The 26,133-nt window shown below is 43.0% G+C and overlaps 1 protein-coding gene across 6 annotated transcripts in view; it reads right to left on the bottom strand.

The window, feature by feature from the left end:
- Positions 1 to 26,133, bottom strand: part of Mphosph9 (M-phase phosphoprotein 9) — a 66,803-nt gene that overhangs the window by 17,193 nt on the left and 23,477 nt on the right. For all 6 annotated transcript variants that reach the window (XR_009591481.1, XM_021652756.2, XM_060382350.1 and 3 more), the window contains exons 9-15: positions 23,116 to 23,576; positions 21,740 to 21,895; positions 17,414 to 17,501; positions 16,069 to 16,284; positions 11,853 to 11,900; positions 10,952 to 11,016; positions 8,619 to 8,720 (exon numbers count right to left, since the gene is read on the bottom strand). Coding sequence is in view for 5 of the 6 variants with exons in the window: in XM_021652756.2 (XP_021508431.1) it covers positions 8,619 to 8,720; positions 10,952 to 11,016; positions 11,853 to 11,900; positions 16,069 to 16,284; positions 17,414 to 17,501; positions 21,740 to 21,895; positions 23,116 to 23,576 (1,136 nt within the window). In the remaining variant the exon portion in view is untranslated. The remainder of the gene's footprint in view (positions 1 to 8,618; positions 8,721 to 10,951; positions 11,017 to 11,852; positions 11,901 to 16,068; positions 16,285 to 17,413; positions 17,502 to 21,739; positions 21,896 to 23,115; positions 23,577 to 26,133) is intronic.

Below are 26,133 nucleotides of genomic sequence, written 5' to 3'. Positions count from 1 at the left end.
AGTCTTGGCTATCCTGGAATTTGCTCTTTAGACCAGGTTGGCCTCAAACCATAGCTGCACCTGCCTCCCGAGTGCTGGGATTAAAAGCGTGCACCACCCCCCCCGCCGGCTAGTTTAAGGTTTTGAGATTGAACTGAACTGTTGAACATCCTCCTAAGATAGAGGAAGGTCAGGTACTCAAGGTTCTGCAGTCCCTGTCTACATTCTAGCACACTCAGTCCCCTTCTCTACAGCAGCTCAAAGTAAGGAGGGAAGGCACGGCTGCTTTCCCACTCCCTCCAAACACTACCTGCACTCTCTGGTATCACATTCACAAGTGTCATGCTGCTATCCAACTCCCCCGAGCAGCTACAATACCAATGGCCCAGTGCTAGACTATTACTTCCTCCATGTTGTATATGGAGTTCAATCTCCAGGACCCATATGGTAGAAATGAAGAACAGGCCTTTGCAAGTTTTCTTCCAGCCTTCACATACACACCCACACCCCCCCCAAACACGTGATGATGAATAAAATGCAAATGATAGTATTTTTTAAAACCTAGCTTCCTGTAGGTTCACATCACTTACTCAAATAAGCAAATAAATGTAAATAATAATAATAATAACTAAAAAAGCCTGCTTGCCAAGGTTTACATCTAGTCAAACCCTGCCCTATCCTAGACCTTGAACCACTGCAGGGTGTGGTACCCCTTAAGGATGCAGAGGAGACGGATCTGAGTTCCAGTCCAGTCCAGTCTACTTAGACATGGCAACTCAAGCAGTAACCTGGAGGCAGGAAATGAAGCAGAGATCATGGAGAAATGATGCTTACTGGCTTGTTCTCCATGCTCAAGTTCCGCCAGCTTTCCTATACACAGCCCAGGTCCACCTGCCCAGCGATGGCACTGCCCATAGTTCTGGGCCCTCCCACATGAATGTCAATCAGAAAATGTCAAGCAGATCTGCTTAGAGGCCAATCTGAGAGAGATATTTTTTTTCAGTTGAGGTTGCCTCTTCCCAGATGACTCCAGTTTGCGTTGACAAAACTAACCAGTACAAACCTATCTCATCTCCAGACCTGCTGTCGCCACCACTCTACACAACTTCCTTGAGCTCTACACCCAGTGACTCCATCTAGAAAGTCATCTACCCGCAAGGGTATAACTAAACTCTGTCACAATCAGCGAGCACAGCTCTCCAGAAACTAACAGCCCCTCCCTCTTCCACCTTTCTGTTCCTGTTGCTGCCAAGCACCACCCCAACAACCAGCCAGCAAGCTCATGGATTTTCCATTCACCAATCAATCCCAGATTCACTAGTTCCTCTCTATCCAGTCTGGAATGCACAGCTGCCACCTCAACTATTCACAACCCCAATGCCAACTCTGCCCCACAGCAAAACCCCAAGCTTGACTGACAACAGTGAGCTACTACCTGTCCACACTCCCATGGCTGAGCTGAAGGAAAACAGTCACCTAACTGTGGCTGTGCATCAACCCCATCCTGAGTGGATGCTCTTTCCCCTTGATCAGAAAGCTCCCCTTCCATAACAGCCCTTCATGGCGGCCTTCAGTCAGGAGATAACTTCAGGTCCAACTTCAAAGAAAAAGTAAAACCTAAGAGAGCAAATGCACTGTCCATCTCTCTGTTCCTGCCATACTTAACCCGTTAAGACTAGTCCTTCCTCTATTTTCACTTCAACCCCAGGTCACAATTGTCCTTTCAGAAAAGATCTCTTGATGAGCCTGGAAATGTCCAGGGCCTTGTTCACTGCTAAACAGGCTCTCTGCCACTGAGCAACACCCCAGCCCTTTTCCCTCAATTTTTAAATTAAGAAACATTTCAAACATTCTTGGAAAATTACAGAGAATACTACAACAAGCGCCCACCTACCTACTCTCAGCCTTAACAGATGCTTAGATCTTGGCCATATTTGTTTTTAATTGTGAGACATAACATTGTATACATATGTATAGCTGCATTTGTTAAACAAGGGCATGCTATCCACACCCTTTAATGCTTCTCCTCAACAGTATGTTCATGATTATTCATGTTGGCGTTCGGAGCTGTCAGTCATTTCTCCAGTCTGAATGTACTCCGCTGATTTTGTTTCCTGGAAGTAGATGCTATCTCAGCAATGCTACAATAAATGTAGGAGAATTAACCTAAAGCAAATATCTATGAAATTTGGGATGTATCCATCACCTTCATGCTTTTGTCTACTACCAAATCATCCGCTAAACAAGCCTGGAGGTAGTGACTGATATCTGTGAGTTCCGTTCTTCACCTTTGTCAAACTTTGGAACAAATTAAGTCTGGCCTGTCTGATGACAAGAATTGTACATACTATTATTTTAACTGGAATTTTCCTGATTTCTCAGGACAATGAGCATCTTTTTTGTTGCTATTAGCTGTTTAAGTTTCTTTTCCTGTACAGCTTCAAATCTCTTTACCATTTTTCTGTGGAGGAAATTGTTTCTTTCTTACTGATTTATCATAGATTTTTTTGTATTCTAAATACCTATCCTTTATTTTTATGGTTAATTACAAACAAATTACACACACACACACACACACACCAGGACCCATATGGTGGAAGGAGAGAGCTGTCCACTGAAAGCTGGCCCCTGGCCTCTGGCCTCCACACATAAGCAGTGGTAAGCCCATTCTCATGTACATGCAACGTAAAATTGTATACATTTTTTAAAAGATTTCAAGCATGCATACACACAGGTAATATTCAATTCACTCATACTGAACATAAGGTATTCGTTTACTCTGGTCTACACTATTTTCACTACAAATAAAACGAAAGCCCTGCTGCGCCTCTTTAATCCTATAGTTCCCTGCCCACAGCAGCCGCTGTTCTCAACTGGTACCCAGCATTCCCATGCAGTTTTAAGATTTTGATTGTATTTGTAAGATCCCAAGGGATACTCAGAACTACAGTACGTGCTGAAGTTGGTGTTAATTATTTCCTATTGGTGGTCAGGAATATGTACATTGGTAACACGGTTTATCTAACATTTTCCAGGCCCTGGGTCTCCTCATCATCGCTTTAAAATTTTTTTTTGTAAACTCTTCAGATTACTTAATGGATAACAGAGCAAGTGATTATGGCTTGTCTGGAAAACACAGTAGCTTGACTTGGTACAGACTTAAAAAAAAAACAAAAAACAAACGTGGTTAACTTATAATGTGAAAGAATAATTGACATATAAAGACCTAGGAAGTGACTGTCTTTTTCGGAAATCTGTTTCTGTATGTCTGTATGTGTTTACTGGGAGGGGATGCACACACTGTGGAGCACTTGTAGAGCTCAGAACACAACTTTCAGGAATCAGTTTTCTCCTTCTACCTCGTGGGTCCTGGGATCAAACCCATTTCAGGCTTGGTGACAACAGCCTTTACCCACTAAGCCATCATGCCAGCCCCAGTCACCATCTCTTTAAAAAGAAAAAAAAGAGCACTTGATTTCTTCCTTGACTAAGTTTGTATTGTATTGTTCTATATTATATTACACTCTTAAAAATACTACAAGTTGACAGTCCAGAGAAGATATTTGTAACACCTTTCTCTACAAAAAGCAAAAGAACAAAACCAAATATTTTAGGTTTTACAGGACAAACAATATTCATTGCCAACTATTCAACTTTGTTGCTGTCACACAAAAGCAGGAAGATGTTATGTAAATGGACTGACTTGCTTATTTTTTTTTCTTTTTTTTCTTCTTTAAGACAACATCACAATCTAGCCCTTTAGCCCTGGCTATCCTGGAACTCACTGTGTAGTTCAGGTCAGCCCTGAATTTAGAGAGCTGCCTGTTTCTACCTGCTGAGTGCTGGGATTAAACATCCAGCCCCAAGTATCTCTTATGCATGTGTGCATTCACATGGATGCCAGAGGACTACCTCAGATGCCACCCTCAAGAAAGGTTGTCCTTCTCCTTTGAAACTGGGTCTTTCATCGGCCAAACTGATAATCATGAGTACCAGGGATCTCCTATTTCCTTATTCCCAGTGCTAGTATTAAAAGAGGCGCTTTTACACCTGGCATTTTTTAAATTTACTCTATTTTATGTGCCTGGGTGTGTTGCCTGCATGTACGCCTGTGCATCACAAGCATGCCTGTTGCCTGTGGACACCAGAAAAGGGTGTCAGACACCCTAGAACTGAAGATGGCTATAAGCTATCATATGGGTGCTGGAATCAAAGCCAGGTCCTCTGAAAGAGCAAGCAACCAGTGTTCTAAACTATTAAGCCATGTCTTTACCCCACACCTAGCATTTTCATGTGAGTTCTGGGGCTCACACTCAGGCCCTTGAGCTTGTAAAGCAAATGCTTTATCAACTGAGCTACGTAAGGCCCAGCCCTGCCCAAACACTGAAAATTCCTTAGTCCTACACATCATTAAAAGTGGCCTAAAGGCTGGAACCTGCTTAACCTTTCTTTTTATACACAGCTACCCTGAGTAAGCACATCACAACATATGCATTTCCAGCTACTAGACACATAGCTATCTTCAGTACACTTCAAACACGTCTCTTACTCTCCACACTCTTCTGAGTCAACCCAGCCTCCACCTTGCAGATCCAACTGGCTTCATCAGTCCTCACTGTCCAATGTCTCAGCAGCACCTAGTGACTGTGGCAGCTTCGTTCCCCCCCCCCCCCACTTCTAGCAGCTGTTGCACAGGCTTCTTTGCCAAACTCCTCTACCCAACAAAGAAGCAGGGTTCCTGAGACTCTGTCCTGTGCCCACTCATACTGACACTCAGCTACTGTCACTCCTCTGTAGCTGTAAGCACTGCTGGGAAATAATTGGCTCCAAGGTTGTAACTCCAGCCTAGGAGTTTTGATCTGCAAGCCTACATTTACAATTGCCCGCTTGATTTCTGCTTCAAGTCCATGTCTGTGACAGGAAATCTGGAGTCTTTAGGTGTGCTGAGCTGTCCCTCTCTTGCTTCACCAGCCAAGATACAACCATGTTCTGTAGATTCCACCTCTAGAACCTTGCAAATTCTTTTTTCTTGTAGTTAAAAAAAAAGTTATTACATTTATTTTGTGTGTATACAGACATTCAATGGTGTTGCACGTAAAGTCAGAGGACAACTTTTGGAAATTGGTTCTCTTCTTCCACCACGAGACTGTGAGGTGTGGTGGCAGACACCTTTGTACCCTGAGCTACCCCTGGCCCTCAACTGTTGTTCTTACAGATACCACACACCCAGCTCTCCCAACACTGAAATGGTCTAATTCATCTCATTGTTTCCATGCTTTCCTGTTTCATCTCTTTCTCACGGCAAACAGTTTTTACAAATGCCAAAGTCAGGTATCATTATTTTATTATACAAAAATCTTCAGGGGTCAGGGAGACGGAGTGGATAAGGCCCTTGTCTCAAAAGACAATGACCTATATCCTGAGAACCCACTCGAAAGAAGACACTGAGGATTCCAGGAAATTATCCCCTATTTCCATGTATACCATGGCAAATGAACACCACACAGGCACACACTACAGACTTTAAAATCTATGCCAGGCATACTAGCACGCACCTTTAATCCCAGCATTCAGGATAAGCAGGAGGATGAGATTGAGACTAGAATGTTTAGCAAGTTCTAGGACAGCCAGGGCTACACAGACAGACACTGTCTCAAAAAACCCTAAAATAAAATCAAATCTTCAAGAGGATTATCAATGGATTAAAAATTAAAATCTAAATGCCTGACAATGACTTAGAAAGCCATGTGTGATTAATCCACAACTTCACACAGGGCCCACATCACTTCTGCTGTGACTACCTAGGCCATGACTCATGGTGTAAATGTACAATGTTCCCTGCAGGTTCATGTGTTTTGACATCTGTTCCTGAGATACCGGTACTATTTGGGAAAACTATGGAAGTTTAGGGGCATGGGTTTTCGCCAGTGGAAAAAGCTCACTGGAGCCAGGCCTTTGAAGGTCACATCATGCGACACTCTGCCTCCTACCTGCAGCACCACGAATGGGCAGCACCCTCACGACCCTCACACCGTGCACCCCACCCACAACAGGGCTCCCACCTCCAAACTTATGCCTCTTCTTTTGCTTGTTCTCAAAAATTTAATTTTTACCTTTCTTTCGTTTGGTTTATGTTTTTTGTTTGTTGGTTTGTTTGTTTGAGACAGGGTCTTACATATACATTGATACCAGGCTTGGTATCAATCATGTTGTGTAGCCAAGAATGACCACCGATCTTCCTATATCCACCTTCCAAGAGCTGGAATTGCAAGTGTATATACCACCACATCTGGCTAATTTTTGTTTTTTAAGATTTATTGAATTTTTTTATTGTAGGGGTAGGTATGCATGTATGTCATGGTTCACATGTGAAGGTCAAAGGGTCAGAAGAGTTGGTTCTTTTAGAAGCTGGTCCATTCCTTCCAACACAAGGGTGCAAGCTCAGATCATTATACTTTGTGGCAATTGTCTTTACCTGCTGAGACATATCACAGACCCTAACGTTTCTTTATTTTTACTTTTTTAATTATAGGTATACGTGTGTTTGTGAGTGTGGGCTTGTGTACACGAATGCAGTTCCCATAGAGTTCAGAAGAGGCTGTCATATCTGCTAAAGCAATTGTTCACTGCCAACATGGAGGATGAAAAGAATTCTGGTTCTCTGAAGTAGTAAGTGACCTTAATTATGTCATCTCTCCAGTCCTTTTCTTTTCTTTCTTTTTCTTTCTTTCTTTTTTTTTGTTGTTGTTGTTTAAATTTTTTTTTCATGTATATTGTTTTGCATGTATGTCTATGTGAGGGTGTCAGGTCCTAAGGAACTGGAGTTATAGACAGTTGTGAGCTGTCATGTGGGTGCTGGGAACTGAACCTAGGTCCTCTGGAGAAGCAGTTAGTGCTCTTAAACCACTAAGCCCCCTACCTTTCTATTATAAATATAAGAATCCATTCTATTTATGATTACTCAACAAAGATATAGAAAGTATTTTGATAATTACAGCTTAGGAAGATTAGAAATCACAACTGACAAACATCATTAAAAAATAATGACCTACTCATTACCTTACACCAAAATCATAATTAAAACCTGAATTCTGTTAAAACCTTCTTCTGTACATGTGTCATCCAGCTAACACAGTGCTGGGACAGTTCAGTCCTGCAATCTTAGCATTTGGGAAGCCTGAGGCCAGCCTGAGCTACAGAGTGAGTACTGAGCCAACTACGGCTATAGAGACTGTCTCAAACACAAAAACTAAGCCAAACAAAGATTACAGTAAAGGTATTTCTGAAAGAACTAAAACAGAAAGCCACAACTTAATATAGATCTGTCCTCAAAAGTCTTTCCATTAACAAAAGATAGAATGTCTGGATTTTAGTGGTAAGGCTTTAAAATGTTTGTCAGTCCAGTGTCCTTGTTCTTATAGGTAATAAACTGCACTCCCACTGCAGCTATCACTGGAGAGGTGGCTGTTAAAGTGAAGCTCCATCCCTTTGCAACTTCTGACTAAAGCAGGAACCATAAAAACGATTCAAGACCTCATTACACACTTGAGAAAGTTTTGTTTATTTTTTTTCTTCTCCACATTTTTTAAATTTGAGACAAGGTTTCTCTGTGTAGCCCTGACTGTCCTAGAACTCACTATGTAGACCACAGATCTACCTACTTCTGCCACCCAAGTGCTGGGATTAAAGTTGTGCTTCATGACACCTTTTTTTCAAAGATCTAGAGCACAGGACAATGTCCACATCAGAAAGACGACGGGGTTCTGGTTGTGGGAGGACCCTATAAAGGTCAGCAGACTTGCAAAGTGGGCCAGTTTATGGAAAAAAACATGTTGTTCTCATTGGTATCTGTTATTGTTTTGTTTTGTTTTTGAGACAGGGTCTCTCTATGTAGCCCTGGCTGCCCTGGAACTTGCTATGTAGACCAGGATAGCCTTAAACTCATAGTAATCCAGCTGCTTCTGCCTCTAAATGTTGAGATTAGAAGCATGCACCACCACATCTGACTGTCATCCACACTGAAGTGGGAAAGGCACCAACGGCACAACTGTACACACAGACATTTACCTCAGTAAAAGGATTTTAAAGACCACAAAAAATACTGGAATGGAAAGCCAAGCAGCTCTCATTAAAAATGCCTAGGGCTGGAGAGTTGACTCAGAGCTCACTGCTCTTGCAGAACCCAAGTTCAAGGCCGGGCTCCTAACACCCATGTCGGGTGACTTACAGGCTTATAGCCGCCAGTAATTCCAGATCCAAGAATTAGACACCTGCTTCTGCACCTAAGTGCACATACCCACACAGACACATAATAAAAAACAATAGAAATAGGTTTTTAAAAGTTGCTTACATGGAAAAAAAAAAAAGGACTTTAAAAAAAGGTAAGAGAAATGCTTATGGTCACATGGAAAGTGATGGTGAAAGCATCAAGGACACAGCGCATGTCCAATCCTCTCACTCCACCAGGCCCTGCTTTTCTTATCCAATTGCTTCTTCGTCAGGATGTGAATGACATCTAGCGACTGTGAGTTTGTTGCACATCTAAGGCAATCAGGATACCCTGCCACTGGCTTCCTGATTAACAGAGGGCCTCATCAGATGCACTCCTCACTGCACCAACACTCGGTGGAGTCACTCACCTGGCCTGGGACGGCCTCGCGGCAGCTTTAGTGCTATAACGGAGACTCAGCATGCTCTCATGCTCTACTTGCTTCACCTGAGCTTCCAGTTTTGAGATCACCCTAGGTCAAAAGCAGTAAAACAAATTAAACACACCGCAGCATGACTGAAAAGACGAGCTCACCTACCACATGTTATTTTTGTCCCTCTTCAGAAAGGCACTGATAGCTTGCTGCCCTCATAGGTACCATTAAACTCTGAAAAGCACAAAAAAAACAAAAAAACAAAAACCGGGAAGGCAAGCAGGACAGGAAGCACACTGGGCTATGCGAAGCAGCACTTCAGACTATAGCTAAGGAAAAATGGAGAACAGGCAGAATCTATGAAGTATGCAGGGCAGATGTTAAATTTAAAAAGAAAAAAAAATAGCATCCTGATTTTTTTAAATATAATTTTTTATTTATTACAATTTGTTCACTTTGTATCCTAGCTGTAGCCCCACTCTCATCCCCTCCCAATCCGGTCCTCCCTCCCTCCCTCTTCTCCTCCCATGCCCCTTCCCTAGTCCATTGACAGTGGAGGACCATCCTCCCCTTCCCTCTGACCCTAGCCTAACAGGGCTCATCAGGACTGTCTTTCATCGTCTTCCACTGTGGCCTGGTAAGGCTGTTCCCCCATCAGGGGGAGGTGGTGATCAAAGAGCCAGCCACTGAGTTCATGTCAGAGACAGCCCCTATTCCCCTTACTAGGAAGCCCATTTGGAGACTGAGCTAACCTGGGCTACCTCTGTGCAGGGTTTCTAGGTTATCTCCATGAATGGTCCTTGGTTGGAGTACCAGTCTCAGAAAAGACCCCTAGGCCCAGACACTTTGGTTCTGCTGTTCTCCTTGTAGAGCTCCAGACCCTCCCAGGTCTTTCTATCTCCCCCTTCCTTCATAAGATTTCCTGCACTCTGCCCAAAGCATCCTGATTTTTAAAAAGGCAAAAGCTAAAATATTCCTAGCAACTCTCACCCCAGGGATGAGGCGGCAATTCATCTCGTTTGTGTCGTGTTCAGAATAAATGCTCCCTTCCATTTACTCACCAAAAGATAATTACCCTAGCCAACTGTTTCCAATTACCCTGGCCTTCCTTCTTGGTGCGTGCACACGCGTGTGTTTAAGTCAGAGACCAACTCTCAGGAGTTAGTTCTCTCGTGTGTGTGTGTGTGTGTGTGTGTGTGTGTGTGTGTGTGTGTGTGTAAGTCAGAGGCCAACTCTCAGGAGTTAGTTCTCTCGTGTGTGTGTGTGTGTGTGTGTGTGTGTGTAAGTCAGAGGCCAACTCTCAGGAGTTAGTTCTCTCCTGCCACCTTGCGGGATCTGAGGATGAACCTCCAATTGTCAGACTTGCACACAGTGTTAATGGGCCCCCTTTCCATTCTTTTACATTTCGTGTACAGGGGGGCTGGCAAGAAGGCTCACAGAGCTAAAAGAACATCTCTAACATGACAGGTACTTCCTCCAGTGCAGTAAGGAATGACTAGGTCAGGAAGGTGGCAAATTGAAATGCTTTGCTGTCTTTTTCTGTGTAAATCCTTCAGACTGAAGTGAGTGTCTAACCTCAGGGCCTAATACGATCCATACACAACTATAAAGATATGCTTGGAGGTCAATTTAGATATTGCTTTTCTTAAAGACTTAGCTCTAAGAATGTGTGCATGTACATGTCTATGTGTAAGCTTGTGCTCCTGGTGCAGGTATGGAGGCTGAAAGAGGAAGCTGGGGTCCCTGAGCTGGTGGTCCAGGAGGTGTGATGAACCTCCCATGGTGCCGGGGACTGAACGCAGGTGCTCTGGGAGAGTGGTGTGTGCTCTTAACCGCTGTGCCATCGTGCCAGCCCCAATTTATATCTTTCTAACCATCTGCAATGTGGATCACTGTGGATGACTGCTGCTACCCAGGTACACAAGTCAGATCATTAACAGTCGTCAAGCCAGGCATTTAAAGACGTGAATGCCTGGAAACAGCAAGAATTTAATTTTCTTTGGGAGTGCAAGAATAACTCAGTGAACACTATGTTGCTTCTTCCAATTCCTTCTAGTATTTGCCATTCAGACTTCTCATTATGCTAAAAAAAAAAAAAAAAAAAAAAAAAAAACCCACATAATGTCTAGGGAAATACAAACACCTGAGGCTCAACCGCCAATACATTCTAGTCACTTAAGAATCTCCTGAGCTAAAATGTAATGTATTTACATGTCCCAGGGTTAGGATAAAACCAAATCTCAAATTACTTTAAAAGTCCTCAGGAGAGTTTCTTTTCCTCAATACAAACACAAAGGACAATTAGCATGTTTTATTAGTAGGACACTTACCTTTTCAAATCAGAAATCTGAGTGTGTGCATCAAGCAATTTGTTCTCAGTTGTGTTTAATGTATCCTAAGGGGAGAAGGAATTTACATAACTGAAGATAAGCATGCAGACATACTTTCAAATGTGTAATATAAAGCAAATGTAAGGCTCAGGAGCCAGCTGTTGATTACAATGGAACTTGCAAGGATGGCATCACCAGTGGAGCCAATCCCGGCAACTCAAGGGGGAAGCGATAGCATAAACACTGGCCTATCCCAGAAACTCTAGCAGATGCAGCCCAATGTCTGCCTAACAAAAAGCAATCCCACATTAAGATGGGTCTATTTTCACTACAAACGTGACTGAAGGCTTAGCAGAATGGCACAACAAAACCTTCAATGATGTTTCAGACACTGTGGTTTATTTATGAACCCACAGTCTTAGCTGTAGCTACATAGGCCTTCTTACTAAGCTTGCAAATCTATAATCTTCTACTGCAAGCAACAAACTGGCTAGAAACACTTACAGCATTACTGTGGGGCTTCACTGAGTCAGATATATAACCCCAAGCAGAGCTTCCGTTAAGAATTCAGACACATGGATAAATTCTAAGTTTCCATTTACAGGGATTAGATGGTCATCTGAGTCTGGGCAGTGCTTCAATCCTTCTGCCTGGGTTCATCGCAACCCATATCAAATGCAGCAGCCATCCAATAGTATTTGGTAAATCAACAGATCTCACAAATGTGTCAATCAAGCAGGGCAATTACTTGAAAATAAAGACATCAGCACAGGAAGGGGAAACACAGGGACTGTTTCAAATAGACATAGATGGAGAATGGGAAGAAGGGCTGGGCTTTCTGCTTCACAAGCCAGTATCTTTGCCCTATATAAAACCCAGATCAGAACCCTCTCCCCTTTACCTTTACTCGCCCATGCTCTTTTCCGAGGGATTCATACTCTCCTAAGAGCTGCAAAGAAAACAAAGAATTGTACCACTAAACAAGTAACAAAGGAACATCATCCTTCAAACTGCCAATATCATTAAGAAAAGGCTGACACAGAAGCAGGGGTTCTGGGAAAGGGGTGGGACGATTCTTGATAAAATGTCTGAAAGACTTTTAAGTCTGAAACAATTTTAAAAGCAAACAAAACAATGGCAATACAAACCTTCAACATAATAGTAAAACATCTGTAATGTCTTTTAAATTTTTTTATTATATGAAATTCATATTATACTTTCCTACATTTATTCTTCGTTTTTGTTTGTTTGTTTGTTTTTTTATTCATATGCTTTGGTGTTTTTCCTGCATGTGTGTCTGTGTGAAGGTGCGGGATCCTCTGGAACTGAAGTTATAGACAGTTGTGAGCTGCTATGTGGTTGCTGGGAATTGAACACAGGTCCTCTAGAAGAGCGGCCAGTGCTCTTAACCATTGAGCCATCTCTCCAGCCATCTACATTTATTTTATAGAATAAAAATACAATACCAAAAAGTCTAGTAGTAATTTAAAAATGCATATGGTGGTATACCCCTGCAATCATAGCATTTGGAAGGCTGCAGGAGGATGGTAAATTTGAGGCCAGTGAGACCTCACACACTGAGAGGCCCAGAAAGGCCCAAGATGTGGACAGAACACACTGCTATGGCAGAAAGTATGGAAATGGTTGATAAAATAATAGAAACATGTCTAAAAGGCAAGGGGGAAAAAGGCAGGGGAATTGCAGGCCCTGTCATGTCCTGTGCCATTAGATGACTGCCTAAACCACCTGCGATTCAGGGCTACCAGGCATGACTGAAAGCACAACAGTGTAAAAAGAGGGTCTAGGTGAAGGCTGCTGCCTCTAGCCTTCCTACCCTCTTTTGCCTAAAACTGGATCCTGGGTACTCTCTCGGGCAGAGAAATCTCTAAGGCTGATGTGCCAAGAGAACAGATCTACAGGAGCTGAGACAGCTCTACAACCCTCAGCCCTATCCACAAATCTATTCCCAGGATGCTGCCCACTAGTCAGCCACCCTGCCAGGGCTACAAAGTTACCTTCTTTTTTCTCTTTTTAAATGTGTGTGTGTCACACGTATGTAGATATCTGAAAAGGCTAGAAGAGGGCATTGGTTCTCCTGGAACTTGAGTTACCAAGAGTTCTGAGAGATGGTGTGGTGAACCTGCTGCCCGTCCAGAGGACCCAAGGTCTGTTTCCAGCAAAGCTATTTTCTAGTGAATTTGAAGAGGTCAATCTTAATGTACCTTTCCATGTCGAAAAGGCCCTAACATTAAAACATAATAAAGAAAAGAGAGGAACAGACGGCAGGGGTGAAAATAAAAGTACATTTTAAAAACTGATGGACGTGGCTGGGGTGGAAAGTCATTAGAATAGGAACAGTGTATTTCAGGGGACTCACTGCCTTAAGAGCACTTTTTAAAAATACCCAGGCCTGGAGAGCTAGCTCAGCGGGTAAAAGCAGTGCTTGTTCTTCCAGGGGGGCCAGGTTCAATTCTCAGTGCCAATGTGGTGGCTGCTACTCCAGCCCCAAGAGGTCTGGCGCCCTCTTCTGGCATCTGGCGGCACTGCATGCACTGCACCACACGAGGCACAGTGTGTACTCAGGCAAACACTTAATGCACATAACAAAGAAATCTTTGAAAATGCTGGGCAGAATAGTTTATGTGTTTAATCCTAGCACTCAGGACTCAGAGGCAAGCAGATGTCTGCAGGTTTAAGGTCAGTCTATACAGTGAGTTCTAGGACAGCCAGGGCTATATAGTAGAGACTCTTTTAAAAACAACCAAACAAAAAACAAAATAAAATAAATGAGGGTTTAAAAGTTAGATAATCAATCTGAGGGGGGCTGGAGAGATGGCTCAGAGGTTGAGAGCACAGGCTCTTCTTCAAAAGGTCCTGAGTTCAGTTCCCAGCAACCACAACCATCTATAATGAGATCTGGTGCCCTCTTCTGGTGTATAGGCATACATGCAGGCAGAATACTGATAAATAATAAATAAATAAATCTAAAAAATAAGAATCAATCTGAGATCCAACATCTGTCTAATAAGAAAACTCCCAGAGCAAACAGTCCCCTCAACAGAACACAAAACCAAACTGCATCATTTCAGAAGGGGCAGGACCCCAAAGTTTCCAGAGGAAGGAACAAAACAGGTGACAAACCCCAGCAGCCCACAGCAGCAGTGCTGGAAGGCAGAAGTCACAAGCCATGATAAAACTGATCAGAGCAACTGACGCCTGTGAATTACTTCCAACAGGCAGTTGGAGATCTCAGCATCAGCCCAGCTTCCATTCACTCGTAATTCCATGACAGTAAAGTCTAAAACCAAAAGAAGCAGCATGGCCCACAGCTACCAAAATCTGAAAATGATTTCACATCATTTAAGTGCCATAACTTAAGAATCCAGGTATTAAAATCTTAGAAAGCCAACAAGACAGCAGGTGAGAGCCCTTGCCTAAAAGCAAGACAACCTGAGTTTGGTTCCCAGGACCCACAAGTTGTCCTCTGACCTCTACATATGAGGCCATAGCATATGCATACATGTATACATACACATTCACACACAAACAAAAACAAATAAAGTGAAATGTAAAAAGAAGGGGCTGAGAGATAGCTCAGAGGTTAAGAGTTCTTCCAGAGGTCCTGAGTTCAATTCCAGCAACCACATGGCAGCTCACAACTGTCTGTAACTCCAAGATCTGACACCCTCACACAGACATACATGCAGTCTAAACACCAGTGCACATAAAATAAAAGTAAATAAATTATTTTTTAAAAAAATCAAACCTGGGGTCTACAGCAATGGCTCAGTGGTTAGAACACTGGCTGCTCTTCCAGAGACCCTGGTTCAGTACCCTGCACCCACTCAGCAGCTTACAACCATCTTACTACAGTTCCAGGGGATCTGACACCCTCTTCTAGCCTCTGTCTATATCAGGCACACACACATACAGGCAAAACACTCATACACACAAAATAAAGATAAATCTTAAAAAAAAAAAGGCAAACCTGGGCTGAGCAGACAGCTCAGTGGGTAGATAGAAGCTTTTGATATGCAAGCTTGAACTCAATCCTATGGAAGTCATAGTAGAAGAACCAACTCTTGGTTGTCCTCAGACCTCCACACACACGTGCTCAAACTCACACATACCAAACATACACACATGATAAAGTGTAAAAAAAAAAAAACTGATCCAGGTGGTAGAGGTACACACCTTTAATCCCAGCACTTGGGAGGCAGGGGTAGGTGGATCTACAGAGTGAGTTTCATGATAGCCAGGTCTACACAGAAAATCCCTGTCTCAGGGGTTGAGTGGAAACCAACAACTCAAAAAAAACAAAACAAAACACCTCAAACTAGCTCTAAAGGACCATGATGCAGTTCACACCACAGACAGTGCAAACACACAAACACACAAAAATGACACCATTAAGGTCCTGAGACTCTCTCTGTGAAGTGGAATGGAGTAGGAGGGAACCAGCAACACACAAAAACAATAACGAATAGCCAGGCCTAGGAGTGCTGTAACTATAGCACTCAAGAGACTGAGGCAGCGGAATCATGAGTTCAAGGGCAGGGCTACATGGCAAGACCCTCTCTCAAAAAGAGCACTGCTCTAAACCTGGCTTATATCATTTCATTCTGCCAGACACAGATGTTATGACAGCTCAAAAGCTGACACACTAGAAACAGAAAAGTGAGGGAGTTCAGCCACCCTTCTACAGCTGACTTCCTGCTGCAAGATGACAGTGACCGCTTCCCTCAGGAGAGCATCTGGAATTAGAGCAGTTACCTCAGAGTCTAAGGCTTAGACCAAGTGTTTAAGCACATGGTCCCTAAGCTGTTGATATTGTTTGGGAAAGTTGTGGAGACTTCCTAGAGGACCTGAGTGACAAGGGCTGGACCTTGAGGTTATATAGCCTGGGCGAACTTCCTGCTCACCCTCTGCTTCTCCAGTGTGGGAAATGTAGCCTCCTGTTCCTGCCACCACACCTTCCCGGCCTGCAGCATGGCTTCCCCATCACAATGTCCTATCCCTCTGGAGCTGTGCGCCAAAATCAACCCTATTCTCCTTCTGCCGCTTTTGTCAGAGAGACTGAGACAGCACAGTCCTGAGCTCCTGAGTTGGGTACTTACATCTTGAAACATTTTGTTTTCTTGTTTCAGCCTAGCATCTTTATCATCTGAGAGCTTGTAGGCATTCTCAAATGCTTCTTCCAGATCCTGCAGCCGACATTTTAGCCGAATGATGGTGTTATCCTTTTCTTTACTGCTTGTTCTCATTTCTTCGATTCGTTCCTGCAAAATCTTGGAGGCACTGCTGGCTGCATTGAAGCGTTCTCTCAAATCATTCTACACAATAAAAACAGAGATAAACTGTTGTAAGTAATAGTGCCTCAGTATTAGCTATTAAATTATGACATTAAAATAAAGAAACAAACCAAAACATACAAGTGGAAATAAGCTACTCTGATACTTTGTTCTGTCCTGGGACAGAATCTAGAAAGGACCACTCTAATGGAACAGCTCCATGACATCCAAAGGTGGGAAGCAAAAAAACAGCTATGTAAGGATACAATATTCGAGAGCCTGTATAGACAGTACTATGTGGATCACCTAATGAAGAAAAAATAACCCCAAATATCAGAGGAATTCTGAAACTGTGACTAGAATATACTGCTCAAATTAATATGTTGGGGATGGGGGCTTCTAAACCATACTCTATGAAAACACAAAATTAAAAATCTATCTCACGTTAACATTCATTCAATGGTTATTTCTGTAATACCATACAGGTGCTAGGCCACAAGAAGTCAAATGTAAGATTAAGGCTGGGTGAGACGCCTCGCGCCTGCAATCCAACCGATTTGAAAGGCTGAGCTGCAAAGACTGCTTAAACGCACAAGTCCAAGACCCCTCTGAGTTATAACATAGCAAGACCCCATCTATAGACAGAACAACAGAAAGAAAGATTAGCAAGAAAGATACTAATCCCTAACTTTGTGGTGGAATTTACCACTTAGACTGAGCCAACTGAAGCAAAGAACAAAGGTCTGGGCTGACTCAGTCGCTAGACACTGACCTAGATTGGTGAAGAGCTGAATTCAACCCGGAAAGGGGCCAGGCATTAAAGCAGAGACATTATATAAAACAAAATAGACATTTGCTACCAAAACTTTGCTTAAATGGTAATATGTAAGGAATAACACTTGCCTGGCTTGATGGTGCACACCTTTAATCCCAGCACTCAGGGGGCAGAGGCAGAGGATCTCTGTGAGTTCAAGGCCGCCTGGTCTACAAAGCAAGTTGTAGGACAGCCAGGGCTACATGGAGAAACCCTGTCTAGGGAAAAAAAAAAAAAAAAAAAAAAAAAAAAAGGCTTCTGCACTCCTAGTTACACATCCAGACAGTAAGCCCAAAACCGAAGTGGTGCATACCTTTTAAACATTATGCCACTAGAACCAGCCCCACAAGTACTTACCACTTCTGTCTCTAGCAAATTATTCTTATTTTCAAGTGTTCGCACTCGACTAGTAGCCTCGTTCAATGCACTATCCAATTGGCCACATCTAGAAAATGTAAATTTAGAATCAGTTAGAGAAAAAACAGTTAAGCCAGGCACTGGTGGCTCAGCCCTTTAATCCCAACACTCCGGAGGCGGAAGCAGGTAGATTTCTGAGTTTTAGGCCAGCTGGTCTAGAGTGAATTCCAGGACAGCCAGAGCTACACACACACACACACACACACACACACACACACACACAAACAACTCTGAAAGAAAGAAAGAAAGAAAGAAAGAAAGAAAGAAAGAAAGAAAGAAAGAAAGAAAGAAAGAAAGAAAGAAAAGAAGGAAGGGAGGGAGGGAGGGAGGGAGGGAGGGAGGGAGGGAGGGAGGAAGGAAGGAAGGAAGGAAGGAAGGAAGGAAGGAAGGAAGAAAACAAAACAAAACAGTTTCTCTTGAGAGCACTAAACAAAGCTAAGCGGTTTGCCAATGCAGAGTATAAAGCAAATTCCCCAATGGTAGCCAACACCCAGGTGCCACTTTTGTACAGGCATATCCCAGATAGTCTAGTATTCAGAAATAACAAGAGAAAGCAAGGATCAGGAAGATTCCTAGGAAATATCAAGAGGAAGGAGTTTATTTATAGCACATCATGAGACCTTGAGCTCAACTATCAACACTCAAGACAAAGACTGAAAACATTAAGATCTGAACAGATAGTGAAGTATTTCCAACAGTGATGTGCAAAGGTGAGCAGAACTGTGTCCTGCAGCAGAAACTCAAATGTGGTGTTTGAGTGTGATGAAGATTACTTGGCCCTAGCGCAGAGGAATTTTACTCTCAGGGCCCAGCCTTGAGGATGTGCTGAGTGAAATAAGTCTGCCACTGTATGTCAGCAACAAGGCCCACCCCTAGCCCTTCCCGCCCCTGCAGGAGCACAGCTTCCATTCCCAGCACCAAAAAAGAAAAGGAAAGATAAAAGACTGGGATTCCACTTGCAGAATGCTCAAATTCAAAGTCAAACAGGACTGAGGTAACCAGGTTCGGGGAAAAGGGGGTGGGGAGAGGATAACTGTCTAATGAGAACAGGGCTTCAGTTCTTTATTGGCTTTTGTTTTTTACTATTCCTCCAATGGGAGCAGGAACTCCCGAGTGTGTGTGTGTGTGTGTGTGTGTGTGTGTGTGTGTGAAGGCAACTTGCAGAAACCTCTTCTTTTCTCCTCCCACCATGTGGGTTCCAGGGATGGAACTCTGGTCACCAGGCCTGGCTTCAGAGTTTGCTTTGCCAAAGGAAAATGATGCTAGAGCTAGATGGTCCTCAACGGTTCCACAACAATGTTAACAGGTTTGAGCCACTAAAGTGCATACTTAAAATAGTTGTTATACAGTTTGGCATTAAATTTTGTATTTTTAAAATAGAGAAAACTGTACAAAATGGCTTGATATTAGTGTGGGGAAATCTGCCTGGACATACAAGCATTACAACTTCTGGAAGGATGTAAACAGCTGGACTATTTGGAGTCAGGGCAAAGCATCCTTCTGAGCTATTTCACTCAAAATTAATGCATTCTTCTTTTTATTAATATTAACATGTATGTAGAAACTAGAGGGATCAGCTGTTATCTGCAGGAACACCACCCACCTCCTCTGAGAAAGTCTCTCTTTAGCCTGGAGCTCACAAAATAGGCTACAGTGGCAGGCCACTGAGCCTAGGGATCCTTCTGTCTCCACCTTCATGGCACTGGAATTACAAGTGTGCCATCATGCTCAGTTCTTTTTCATCCCACATCCTCATGTTTACAATGCAAGTTCTTTGCCAACTGAACCATCTCCCCAGCCCTGAATATGAATTTTTTAAGATTGTATTGATATTACTTCTTAATTAATCTCTTTTGAGATTTTATGTGTATAGGTATTTTGCCTACGTGAATATCTGAGTACCACATAGGTACTGCAGTGCCTGGGAGGGCAATGGATCTCTTGGGACTGGAATTACAGACAGATATTAGCTGCCATGAAAGTGGTAGGAGTTGAACCAGGGTCTTCTGGAAGAGCAACCAATGACAGCTGAGCCATCTCTAGCCCCAATATTATTTACTTATCTTTAATTGTGTGTGTGTGTGTGTGTACATGCAGACGCGCGCCCACACATGTGTGTACTACTGGAAGCCAGAAGCAGCAGATTCCTAGGAACTAGAGTTCTAGGCAGTGTGTGCTGCCTGATATGGGTTCTAGGATTGAACTTGGATCCTTCTGGAAGAGAACTAACTGCTGAGTCATCTCTCCATCCCCTAAATTATGATTCTTATGATCCTTTGCAAATTATCATAAACCCTCAACAGGGTCCACAAAATTCAGCTCCCATCTCAGTGTTTAATGATAAGCAGTATGAGGAATGGGTTAACACTGATTGCATGCCAGGTCTATGTTAAACATTTTATTTTTCTTTATTTTCTGTTTGTTTGTTTGTTTGTTTGAGACAGGATTTCTCTGTGTAGCCTTGGCTGTCCTGGAGTTGCTCTGTAGAACAGCTGGCCTCGAACTCAGAGATATACCTGCCTCTTCTTCCCTGAGTGAAGCGATTACAGGTGGGTGCCCCACCATGCCTGGCTATGTTAAGCACTTTACAATCTTTCTTTTGTGGAATGTTTTGTGAAATGTTTGTGGTATGTGTGTTTGTGTGTGTGTGTGTCACATGTATGTATGGTGTCCAGAGTCCAGAACAGGGCACCAAATTGTGATGGGGCAACACAGTGCTGAAGTTCCTCCATCTTCTATTTTTGCTGAGACTGTTTCCACATTTAACTAGAATTTGATCTCCTTGATGGAAAATTCCATGAAAAACTAGCCAACTTTATTCTCGGAACCAAAGGTCAGGATATCCTAGCTAACCTATCTTAGCCTTTGTTAAAACTGCTTATGTGGAACCTCCTCCAGCTAACTGCTTATCTTAGCTTCTGTTAAAACTGCTTGCATCAAATTCCTTACTGTGAAGATGCCTGGAGAAGGTCTCTGCCCTTAAAAACCCCATGTTCTAGACACTCAGGGTCACACCTAGGTCCATGAACACTTGGGTGTGGTCCCAGGCAGCTGGTATAAAGACTTTCAATTGGCTATACACTGTGTCTCAGTGTTCATCTCTGGTGAGTTCCCCATAACATTTTCCCATGGAGCTGGAGTTTAAAACAATTGTGAGCCACCTGACACTGGTGCTAGTATGCACTCTTTTTGTTGTTGTTTCTCTGTGTAGCCTTGGCTGTCCTAGAACTCACTTTGTAGACCAGGCTGGCCTTGAACTCACAGAGATCCGCCTGCCTCTGTCTCCTGAGGGCCAGGATTAAAGGTCTACCATACTATCATGTCCAGCTGCAGTGTGTATCCTTAATCACCAAGCCAACTTTCTAGCCCCTCAAACATCCACATTAACAAATACAGCAACTAGTAGCTATTTAGTATAAAGCTTAGTTTTTATGAAATTCTGAAAACTAACCTACTCACTAGACAATATTGTGGTCCTTCATAGTCCCTTTTCAAGGGGTGTCTTGGGTGTCTTTTTTTCCCCTTTAAAGAGGCACTCGTTGTTCACCTGAACCACCATCTGTTTACATACCACTTAATTCTAAGTAGATGGAAGCACCTGGTCTCTAATGCTAAACAGTGCTATAAGGAGTAGAGCAGTGAGAACCACATGCAAGAACAAAGCAGAACAGTCCCTAAGGCAAGTTCAAGTTGATTCTCCCCTCTATTTCTCTGCCTTTCTGAGTGGCAAAACTGCCTCTGTGGACTCAAAAGAACAGCAGTCCTGTGAAGCGATTCATGACAGACGACATAACAATTAAGTTTAGAACTGCCACACACAGAAGTTATACCAGGTGTGTATGTGAATGCATGGAGTGTACAGGTCAGAGGACGTCTCCCTCCACCAAATGAGTCCCAGGGATCAAGCTCAGGTCACTCAGCTTAGTGGGAAGCATGTTCACTTTAGCCATCCCACCCGCCCACATGCCAAGATTCTTACTTTTTCCAGAACTCCACAAATGACATTACTCTGCATTTGCTAACTCCACTTTTTTTGGAATTTTATCCCCATAAAAGACATGGCTTTGTATCAGAGAATTAACGAGGTAAGTTCAAATCTTTAGAAATAATCACTCATGTCTCTAGACATGTCCTGGTCTATGTCTTTGTAGTAAATTTTCAGATGCAAAGCACACATTTCCCACAGCATTTCATTCCATACCATGATATACTTCGTGGAAGAAACCTATCCAAGTTAGAGAAATGCTAGCTCCACAGTAGTCTCACCTGTCTACAAGAATTTCATTTTTCTTCTTCCACTCTTCAACAGCAGAAACGTCTTTTGCCTCCAGTTTCTGTTTCAAACTACTTATCTCCGATTCATAATAAGCTCGAAGATCTGCTACGTGCCGTGCATGCTTTTCCTTGAGGTTCTGCCTGATTCTGTTGGTAAGAGGGAAAGATGCTCTCAGGACAGTGCGTCCTCTACCCCATGAGACAAACAAGGACACAGCCTCACCATTCAAGCTATGTATTTCAGAGTCCACTGAAAGGGTAGACCTGTGGCAGATAATCTTCACTGTCAACTTGACAGAAACCACCTAGAAGACACCGAGGTGTGTCTGGAAGGGTGTTTCCAGGGAGGTTTGACTGACCCACTCTGAATGTGAGGGCACCAATCCATGGGCTGGGGTCCCCGGCTAAGTAAAAAGGACAAAGAGGAGAAAGCAAACTAAGTACCAATGTCATCTCTTTGGACTTCTTTTTGTTGTTGTTCTTTTGTTTTGTTTTGTTTTGTTTTGTTTTTTTTGAGATAGGGTTTCCCTGTGTAGCCTTGGCTGTTCTGGATCTCACTCTATAGACCAGGCTGGCCTTGAATCCACAGAGATCCACCTGCCTCTGCTTCCCGAGTGCTGGGATCTCTGAGCTCCCATTTACTAGATACCTTTGTCAACACCTTTTTTTTTTTTTTTTTTTGACTTTGAGACAAGGTCTCTCTGTATAGCCCTGGCTGGCCTGGAACTCGATACATAAACCAGCCTGGCCAGGAACTCAGAGATCTGCCCAGCTCTCTCTGTATGTCTTGATTGTAGACATGGTGTGACCAGGTGCCTCATGCCTGACCCCTGGCCACTATGCCTTCTCACCATGACGAACTGTGATCCCCAAACTATGAGCCAAAATAAACCCATCCTCCTGAAGGTATTTGGTCACAGTGATGAAAAAAGTAGTTAATACACACACCACATTCTCGTAGCCAGAGGACAACCTGTTCCTCCTTCCATCCCAAAAATTACAGTAGATGTTCCATGTGCTCTAGACATAGAAGCATTCTGATTAGCTCCCATTTACTAGATGCCTTTGTCAACACCTTTGTTTTCAACTTTGAGACAAGGTCTCTCTGTATAGCCCTGGCTGGCCAGGAACTCAGAAATCCACCTGCCTCTGTCTACCAAGTGCTGAATTACAGGCATGTACCACCATACCCAGCCTTTATCAATATCTTTATCTTTTACTTCAACAAAGCAGTTAACAGTGAAAAACACGTTAGTTATAGTTCATTAGATTTTATAAAATACTGTGGTCCAATAGAAATCACTTTCATCATTTAACCAGATATCATAAGTCTAATAACAGTATAAGCCAGTTGCTGAAATACATACTTAGAAAACATCACAGGATCTTCCAGGGAAGCCAATGAAATGCATTCTGGGACACGGTTGGCTGTACCTGGAAGCTGGGACTGACTGACTGAGGCAGAAGTCACTGTGACAGTGTTTTCTTCATCTACAGTTTTGACTGAGATATCGTTGCTAGTGATGGTGTAGAGTGAAGGGATCGTGGAAGCGGTCCTGCTTTCATTTTGGAATGCATGGTTTTTCCAAGTGTCCACGGGCGATGCTTTCATACTTGAAGGATATTTGGGGAACCCAGATACCTGAGAAGCGTTATGACTTGCTTGTGAAAATGAGTCAATGTCAGAGTGACTAGACAGGCTTGGTTCCAGAACAGAGTCTGGTGAAAAGGATATTCTGTCATCCAGAGCATTCAAAAAGCCATGGGGCTGAATCCCCGACATCTGCTCCTTTGGCTTCATGTGAATGGATGGGTCGAGAGACAGGACCTAGAAGGAAGATTGACAAGCTTCAAGTTGAGGCCTCGGGGCTCAGGATGACTTGCTAGCTGTCAGGAATGTGGGCTGTAGCCCTCCAGGGCAGATTAAGCACAAGGATTTAGAAGAGCATCCTGCTGACATTCAACAGATAACTAGGGTTGGAGGCAGAGGTGAGGTTCCCCCCTCAAAAACCTTGCTTGCCCTTTGTTCTCTAGAATAGGAAAGTGATGGTCACATCATCCCACTGATAGCATTAAATTAAGAAACAAACAAAAAAGAAACCATTAAGCTTCAAACAAAATTAAGGTGGTGTACGCCTTTAATCCCAGCACTCAGAGACAGATCTCTGAGTTGGAGGCCAGCCTGGACTATGTAGAGTGACTCCTAGAACAACCAGGGTTAAACAGAGAAATGATATCTTGAAAAAGGAAAAAAAAAAATCACTATCAAGATCAACACCTTAAAAAAATAATCTTTGAAAGATTTTATATAGATTGGAAACTGAGACTGATTATATTAATCAGATTAATAACAGCTTTGAAGATCTTTCTGAATATCTCCTCCAGAACAGAAAATTGCTTATCTCCTAGCAGTAAGGACTAAAGGGATATTGGAAACTGGTTAGCAGTCCTAAAATACAACCCTAGGTGGTCCCTAAGATGGTTGGGATCTTCACTGTCCTTCAAAGGCTCATGTGCTGAAACCTAGTTCCCAACTGATAATGCCATCAGGAAACACTGAAGCCCTGAAGAGGGGTGGGCCTACAGAAGGAAGTCAAGTTACTAGGGACATGCCCTTGAAGGAGATCCTGGAACCCTGGTCCTTTCCCCTTTTTCTTTACCTCATGGTGTCCATGAGAGGAGCAGCCTTTCGCTTTTCTAATCACAATCTTCAGCCTCACCACAGACCCAAAAGCAAATTTGACCAAGTGACAATGAACTGAAACCTTGAAACCGTGAGCCAAAATAAGCTGCTTGTCCTTTACACTGCTTATTTTACACATTCTCTCAGAGCAATGGAACACTGACTAACAGTCTTCCTAATCAAAAATACCACTGTTTTAGGACTAGAGATGTGCCTCAGGGGTTAAGAGCACTGCCTCATCTTGGAGAACCCTCTTGTGTGGGGGCTTTTTAATAGAAGGCTACATTAACAGCCTGTCTCAAAATATGTATGGGTGTTTTGTCTGCATATATGACTGTGCACCATCTGTATCCTTGGTGCCTCTATGGAGACCACAATACAATATCAGGTCCCATGAAACTGGTGTTATACACAGTTGCAAAGTGACATACATGTGCTGGGAATTGTACCTGGAAAAGCAGCCAGTACTCTGAGCCATTTCTCCATACTATTATATTTTTTAAAATACCAAGATTTAGCTGAGTAATACCTATAACCCCAGAACAGAGACTGTTGAAAGAATATCTTGTGTCACCTGCCAATAAAAAGCTAATTCCTATATCTGAGGCAGGAAATTAAAGATGGGGCATATCCGGCAGGCAGAAAGGATTAGACCCAGGAAAATTCAGCCTGCAAGATGTGAGGAAGACAAATGCATAGTACCTAAGCAGAGGTAACCAGCCATGTGGCAGAATGTAGATTAGAATAAATAGTTTACTAAGTTATGAACTAGTCAGAGAAGAGCCTAGCTATATGGCCTAGGTATTTGTAAAATATTTTGAGTCTCATGAGTCATTCTGGGAGCTTAAGGCAGGGAGGAAAAACCCCCATCGCTACAAGGGACAGTGGGACAGAAATATCAGGATTCAGGGTCATACTAAGCTACATACTGAGTGCCAGGCCAGTGTAGACTACATTAACAACCTGTCTCAATAAAACAAAAACAGGCTGGCAAGATAGTTAAGCAGGCAAAAGCACTTGTTCTTGCAGAAGACCTGGGTTCAGTTCCCAGCACTAACATAGCAGTTCACAACCACCATAATTCCAGTTCCAGGAGATCAAACATCTTTTCTGGCCTACACAGGATCCTCCCCAACACCTCCCACACACAAACATTTAGAAAATCTTTAAATTTTTTGTTATATTGACACATTTATTCATTTTATATGTACATGTGTGTCCATTCACAGGCCTTCACCAGGACAACTTGAGCTAGTTCTCCTTCCACAATATGGGACCCAGAAATTGAATTCAGGTTGTCAGGCTTGGTGACAAGTGCCTTTACCTACTGAGCCATCTTCCCAACCCTCATATATTTTAAACTTATGCCCTACTAAGGCTACAAAGTCACCCTGGATCTTTTTGTTGGGGTTCTGGACAAGGTGTCTTTGTTGCCTAGGCTGGTCTCAAACTCGTGGGCATATGTGATCTCCCTACTGTAGCCTCCCAAGCAGCTAGCTAATATTACAGGCACACACGAATATACCGAACTCACCAGTATCAGTATTTGTGTGTGTGTGTGTGTGTGTCTATCTGTGTGTAAATCAGAGGCAACTTCTGGTATCTCTGGTATCATTCCTTAGGCATCATCAATATTTTGTTTGAGACAGGGTCTCTCATTGTGCTACAATTCTGGCAAACAGCCTAGTCTAGCTGGTCATTG

Source organism: Meriones unguiculatus, chromosome 4 (assembly GCF_030254825.1).
Source record: "Meriones unguiculatus strain TT.TT164.6M chromosome 4, Bangor_MerUng_6.1, whole genome shotgun sequence".
Taxonomy (NCBI): Eukaryota; Metazoa; Chordata; class Mammalia; order Rodentia; family Muridae; genus Meriones; species Meriones unguiculatus.
The sequence above is the reverse complement of the archived record's forward strand: the minus strand, read 5'-3'. Positions and strand labels throughout refer to the sequence as shown.